The 7,307-nt window shown below is 32.9% G+C and overlaps 1 protein-coding gene across 5 annotated transcripts; it reads left to right on the forward strand.

Annotated features, from left to right (window-relative positions):
* The first annotated feature begins 3,654 nt into the window (after nt 1-3,654).
* LOC129303476 (biogenesis of lysosome-related organelles complex 1 subunit 2) lies at nt 3,655-6,254 on the forward strand. Of its 5 annotated transcripts, XM_054942822.1 has the most exons (4): nt 3,704-3,804; nt 4,465-4,607; nt 5,638-5,756; nt 5,913-6,254. In XM_054942822.1, the coding sequence occupies exons 2-4, from the start codon at nt 4,589-4,591 to the stop codon at nt 6,177-6,179; spliced, it is 405 nt and encodes a 134-aa protein (XP_054798797.1). In that variant the 5' UTR covers nt 3,704-3,804; nt 4,465-4,588; the 3' UTR covers nt 6,180-6,254. The 5 variants fall into 5 exon arrangements, with proteins under 5 accessions (XP_054798798.1, XP_054798799.1, XP_054798800.1 ...); XM_054942823.1 differs by lacking the exon at nt 4,465-4,607 and having other exon boundaries at nt 3,655-3,804; XM_054942824.1 differs by lacking the exon at nt 4,465-4,607 and having other exon boundaries at nt 3,673-3,826.
* Nucleotides 6,255-7,307: the final 1,053 nt, after the last annotated feature.

Consider the following 7,307-nt stretch of genomic DNA (forward strand, 5'->3'; position numbering starts at 1 on the left):
TCATTTTCACCAATAAAGAATACTTAAATCCTTGTTAAAAAAAAGATGTTGGTAGATTCATTAGAATACTTGTGATAGATACACGATTAGAGTAATTATTTTATGATGAAGTATGAAAAAGGTTAAAACTTACATTGCTCAAGAATTTAGGAAAAGTAGATAACTAATGAACAGATGAAAAGGTGCAGAGGTCAATAAAATTAAGTAAGATTATAGTCAATATAGCTTCTCATATTTGCCCATTTGTGACAAGGTTTTTGTGAAACAAATCAAGGAAGCCTACATCAAATAAACATGATACTAAATAAAAGTTAAGATATGTATATGAGTTGACTCTTATACTATATACCTAGCAAGTGTGACAGGGCTATATACCTAGCATTTTCACAAATTAAATCAACCATAGAAAAGCTACTGAAAAGGTATATAAAATTTATATAAGAAGCCTTAACTGTATAGGAGGATTCTTACAAGCTATACAAGATATGTTGTCAAAGTAAATCTTCTCCTGATATGTAAGTAGGGTCATTGTTCTGAGCTCTTCATAATTCCAAAAGTAAAGGGTAGCTGTTAGATGCTATATTATTCTGCCAGATGTTTGTGACACAAATCAAGGAAGCTTGCATCAAGGAAGATGGCTGAATATATTATGTCCTCATCTATTACATGAATGAAAACACATGACAAATATGTGTAACATAAATCAAGGAAGCATGCATCAATTGTCACATTGGCCAGATATAAAGAAGATCTTCATATGTGAACTAATTGGGTGGCCATAAAAAAATAAAGGCTCAAGCAATATTATCATAATATCATAAACCTACAATCAGAAGAATAAAATATCATTACAAAGAGAAATTGATATAAGAAAAGGGAGCCAGCTATCATAAGCTAATATGGTAGACATCAGTAACCATTGATGAAAAGTGTCTGTGAAAGAATCAAGGGAACCAGAATTAAAAGAACATAAGATGGGGGAAAAGTAATATGGGTTTAGAAGAAAAACTAATATAGGTACATGAGGTGATGCATTTTAGTTTTATGTGTAACATTAATTAAGGAATGATGCATTAAAGAGCTTCATTCCTATCATTTTCACGAACAAAGAAAGTTAAATCTCATATTGTTAAAAAGATTTTAGTAGAGTCATTAGAATGCCTTTGACTGAGGCATAAAGTATGCTCATAAAACTAAATTTCAAAACACTATTGCACAGAAAAGACTTCTATATGAAACATTCATCAAATAAGCAAGCATGATAGGGCTATATAGCTAGCATTTTCACAAAATAAATCTATAGCAGAAAAGTTGCTGAAAAGGTATATAAAATATATACAGCATGCCTAAATCATATAAATTACCAAGAAGCATGCATAAATTTTCACATTGGGCAAATACAAAAAAGATGTTCATATGTGAAGTAACTATCATAAAGACCGAAAAGGATGGGCATAGGAAAAAAGAGATATAGGGATATTACCATAATATCATAAAACTAACATGAAAAGAAGAAATTATTATAAAAAAGAGAATTGGATGGAAAAAATGCTGTTAGATACAAGAAGGTAATCTAATAGACATCATTAACCATTCATGACAAGTGTCTTTAAAGCAACTCAGGGGAGGCAACATTAAATGAACATGAGAAAGGGAGAAAATTATTTTGGGTTTAGAAAAAAAAAATATAGGTGTGTGAGTAGACTCATTTCACTTGTACATGTAACATTAATCGATGAATGATGAATAACAATCCTGCTTTCTTATCATTTTCACATAAAAGAGTACCTAAATCCTTGTTGTAAAGAAGAATTATGTGGAATCATCATATTCAATATGACTAAGCCACGTAAGATGATCGTAAAGCTAAATGTCATAAGACTACAAATGTCGAGAAGGACTTAGAGAAGTGACAGATACACGATAAGGGTATTATTTCTTTAAAAAACTATGGAAAAAGTTAAAAATAATATTGCACAAGAATTCCAAAAAGTACATATGTAATGAAAATAGTAAAGAGTGCATAAATCAAGGAAAAAACAAAATAATGAAAAAACAATTAATAATTATCAATAAGTGAATGAGTGTTCAATAAATAAGGGCTATGATAAAAAAAACATGTAGATCATCACTACACATACACAAATAAACAAAGTAAGAGGCAACAGGGAAGATAAGGAACATGAAAGGATACTAGCCCTTCACAGAGAAAATGATGATGAGTATAATCAATCATTGGATGAAGATTGATGTTAGAAGTATTATAATATTCCACGAACAATTGGAGATCACATAGAACATAGAATATTAGAAAGTAAAGAAGTGTTCATTTGAGTTAAACTTCCACAAGATACTATGGCATGGTAAAGAAGGGAGGCTGGTGAAACCAGGATCATATGTTTGGAATAATGACAACTACATGTGTTTTTGATTGTTCTATGGGATTCTGAGGATTTATGGATTGAAGAATGAGGAATAAGAGGAAATAGGAGGAAACATAACATGAGCACATTGCAGATACAGGTCAATGCATGGAGGACATATAGAATTTCTTTCGATACTTGAAAGCTAAGCTGCCATACACGCTCCAAGAATCACTCGTAATATACGACCAGTGGTCAAAAAATGGATGAAAGTAACAGTTGTCTCCAGGCTACCAACATACATATAACATCAAGAATTAAGAAATGTCATCCACTACATCCCCTCGAGCAATGGAAATGATGAAGTTCACAATAAAGTCCAAGATCTCTTGTGTCATATGGAATGATCTAGGAAGGGTGATGGAGGATGTTTAATTTCTTGTATCAAGTAACATCTTTATATGTCATTATAAGAGTTATGAAAGAAAGCATGTTAGAGCATGGAATTTAATATAATGTGATTCGTGACGAGTTCTAGCAATTATGAATTGAAATACCTGATATTGAAAAATGATATTCCATACCAAATCACATTTAATTCAATAGTCTATAACGCATCTGATATTCTAAATGATCATATATTGATATGACATAATTTAATATGCAAAGAATTATTATGAGCTCTTGAGATATATAGAAATCTAAGGAAGTATGGAGTTGAGATTGACAAAATAAGGACTTAAAGAACCATTAATTGTTCTTAATTTTCCAATGATAATGATTTCAAGAGGAACAAATTTTAATAACAATTCACAAGTTCACATTTAAAAATCTTAATATTTCTTAAGTGTTGTAAATATTGATTGTCATTCATAAGTTTTGTTTTAAGATTCATAATTTTTCTTTTTAAATTCACAAGAATTGAACAGCAATTTGCAAATTTATATTTGAAATCTTGATATTCCTCAAGTATTGCAAATATAAATTATCATTTATAAATTTTATTTTAATATTCACAACTTTTTTTTAAATTAAAAGAATTTAATGTCAATTTACAAGTTCGAAAATATCTATTCTAAGCCTTGGGATTTTTATTTTAATCAAGGATAATTTAATATTTTATAATAATTTTTTAATTATTAATGACAGAAATTTTTTTTAAAAATTTTAGAAAAATTATTTCATTTTAAAAGATCAAAATATGATTTAAATAATTTAAAGAGATGTTAATGCCATTTTTTTAGTTTATTTTGTTATTTGAATAATTAATTTAGGCCTTGCACCAAATTCTTCTTAAAATTAATTATAACCCCCGATGAAACCCATTCTCATAAGCTCTTTGTCGACGAAGAAGCATCCCATACTCCGTTGGACGCCGTCCGCCATTGTCAGCCGTGCGTGGTCGTTCTCGGGCAAGCAGTGAAGAAGGTTCCAACCCTAGGTCTTTTCTACTCCTAAATCGGGTGATTGATTTGTTGAATCTGGTTTTGAATCTGGATTTGAATTTGTTCCCAGCGGGGCTGTTCTTGATTTGTCTTTGTTTTTTCATTTTAATTTGGTTTTGAATCTGGTCGTGTAATCGTTGAATATTGACGCCTTTGCATTTGGGAATATTTTCCTATTGAGTTTTTTTTTTTGGCACTAGTTCTTGCTTGAATGGTGTGTAATTGGTATTATACTTCTTCGCTCTTCATTTTGATTTCTAGCGACTTACATGAGCTGGATATTTTTGTCTTGCAATGTTGGATTTGTTGCGTATTGGCATTCTGTTTCTAAATCTTTTTATTAATCATCAGTTTGGGAAATTCTCGGGTATTTGTTGTGTATGATCTTGTAATGACTTGGTTTGAGTTGTGTCAAAGTATCTAGATGAAAAGTTGAAAGGTTATTATATCAACCATGCATATTTCAAAGATTTAAGTGGGGGCATGAGTTTAGTCTAGGTCCGCCTATGACGACCAGGACAGTGATGTTGATACATTTTACTTGTTAACGTTAGATTTTCTGGCTTCAAGACTCTTGCAATTGACATTAACTGGTTTAATGTCAGCTACACCAGCTGAGAATGGAATATCTCTTGATAATGTGTTGGAGTTTGCAGAATTATTACTTACAGCGTGGATTGTTGCATCTCGGAGAGGGAAGTCTGGAAAACACTGAATTTTCGCTCTGAAAAGCAGTTCAGTTGTGTGATAAGCTGTATATGAACAAAGAAAATACGACTGATGGGCCCACTGTGGATAAGTAAATGAGATTGCATATTGCATTAACATTTTCAGCCTCATGGGTTTGTGAAATTGTTCTGATGCATCAAAATCTTATAATAGTTGAAAATAAGGCATACTGGACAGATAGGATGTAGGAGAGGATACTGTCTCCTACATCCTGATGAAACCACTTCTGAATTGTGTTATTGAATTGCAAATCCCTGCAGAGAGTGTAGGTCTAATGGAGGATTACACTAGTCAAGGAAAATGAACAGCACCACTCTGTGCGTTCGAGAGGCATAGACTCTCCTAAGTTCTGCCCAAATCTTGCCTACCTCATCCCTCCACAATCTCCATTATACCCCCGCCTTTCCTCTCTTACCTCTAACTGTCAAGTGTCAACTAACAAAATCTCAAAATTACGCATCCACATGTGCTGGACTAACATTTAGGATTTGGGCCGTCTCCTATAATAAGTGAATCCAGGCCATTGTTCAAGAGATACTGGGAGTATTTGAGTTAGGTCTGTAAACATCAACCAAATTTTTTTCTAAGATAATACTTTCTCCTGTCACGGACAATAAATACATTTCATCATCACAACTACATCACTGGGTTCACCAAAATGGTTGACCATTCTCTGTTTATTTCATTGTCTTTCACATACATGATACACCCATATCCATGCGCGTGCACACCCACTCATGTCACATACAAATGCACATACTTTCCAGTCACATTGCTAGTGAACTAAATGTCAAAGTCCTACATCTGATGAATAGATCTTTTGTACTAGGTCAAGATGGCTGCAGTTTAAGCTTTCAATGAACAAATTTTATTCCACGATTTAAGTATGCAGGCTTGTTGCTAAACAGCATGCGTGACTTTGATGAACAATTTGGGGATTTTAATCTTTCCTTTTGGAAATTCGATAGATGAGGCGACCTATGTGTGTTATACTTTAATCATTCTTAAAGATATTTTCATCAGGGATATGATGTTTTGGCATGTATCTAAATTTGCTATTTCTGGTCCTCACTGGGTGGTATTTGCTGTCATAATGGCAGACAAAGCCATGGCTACTTCAAAAGATGATGGACCAACCGAGCAGAGTCCTGACGATCTGGCTGAGTCACTTAATGATCTCTTCTCTAGCGTTTCAACCATGGTTAAATCGGAGCTTCAAGTAATCCCAAATTCTCTCTCTGTTGAAACTATACTCATGATTAATGTTTCCTTGAAATTTCTAGAGCTTCAAAGTCAAATATTCATTGCAGTTGTTAGATTATATTAGATTAAAAGTTGAGTTATTTTTGAAATTTCTCCCTTCATTTTTTCCCAGGGAACCAATAATCATTTAGAGCTTCTGGAGAAGATGAATATGAGAGTAGCAGAAGAGTACAAGGGCTTTGGTGATTTGGCTTCTGGGTTAAGGGTATACATGGAGCAGTTGAAATCCAAGAGTGGTAACTTTGATGAGTATGTTCAGCAAATTGATGCAATCGATCACCAAGTAACTGAATTTGAGGCTGTGGTGTCAATGCTTGATAAATATGTGTCGTTGTTAGAATCAAAAGCACATTCTGTGTGCCGGAATCGATCTTCTTAATTTACATGAGATTCATTTGATGAACTTGATGGAATTTTCCAAAATGAACTTTTATTCATACATTTTATTATTTTACCTTTTTACTGTTTTATCTATTCAATCATATAAGATGGGCATGCCATTATTTGTTTAGGAGCAGGATTCAAACTTTACTTTGTTATAAAGTTATTATGATAAGCTTGATTTCAAATTTGATTAAATTTTCAAGAAAGGGGATGAACATTGTTAATTATTTTCTTATTTACACGTGCAAACATTTTTTTTTATTTACGTTATCATAGTAGAAGTTGCATTTGTTCGTCTTAAATGTTCAACTAATTTATCACATTACTATTATTTTTTCACGTTCTTTGTACAAGCTCATAGTTAAATAAAAGGGTTAAAGTGTAAATTCACCTCCAAACTTTTTCATGAGACGCAATTAGTAGCTTTAACTTTCAAAAAGTGCAATGCACCTTTGATCTTTCAAAAAGAGTATAATGTTACCTTACACTATCAGATTCCGTTTGTGAATGAACTAACTACATTTTATTAAGAAATGGCTTTTTGGTTAGACATCTGGCATATGCTATGCAAAGACATCCAAATGTCTTAATGTGGGAAATAAAAAACTAAATTTGAAATAAAATACTAAAATCATTGAATCTAAAATCAACAAGCCGAACTAAGTCTGAAAACCAAGTCGATTGAATCAATAAGCCAGATCGAAGCAACCTATCGAAGGTTCTCTCTAGCATGCCGATTTGGTCCTTCTCACCCTCCCAACAGCAAACCTATTAAAGGTCCTTCTCTAGCACCCAGATTCGGTCCTTTTCATATCCTCCCAGCAACGGCTTACCTCATACTGTTGAAGGTCCTTCTCTAGCACATCGATTCGTTGTTTGAAGGTCACGGCCTGACTGCTTTTTGTCGTGCTGCCATTCTTCCATTACGTGATTCTCTCCCTTCCATGGTTTGGCAGTTTAGATTCGCAGTTTGAAGTCCAGATATGAAATCCTGGTGCCATGCTAGGGGCGCCCCCAAAAAAAATTAAATAATTGATGGGAGGCACTGTTAAATTCAATGGAAGATTTAGTTTATATTTCTGGGTTATTTTAAAATGCAATTATTTGACATTAATGGAGTATA

The sequence above is a fragment of the Prosopis cineraria genome, unplaced genomic scaffold (genome assembly GCF_029017545.1).
Source record: "Prosopis cineraria cultivar Desert tree isolate PC_DT_omini unplaced genomic scaffold, ASM2901754v1 PC2, whole genome shotgun sequence".
In the NCBI taxonomy this organism is placed as follows: Eukaryota; Viridiplantae; Streptophyta; class Magnoliopsida; order Fabales; family Fabaceae; genus Prosopis; species Prosopis cineraria.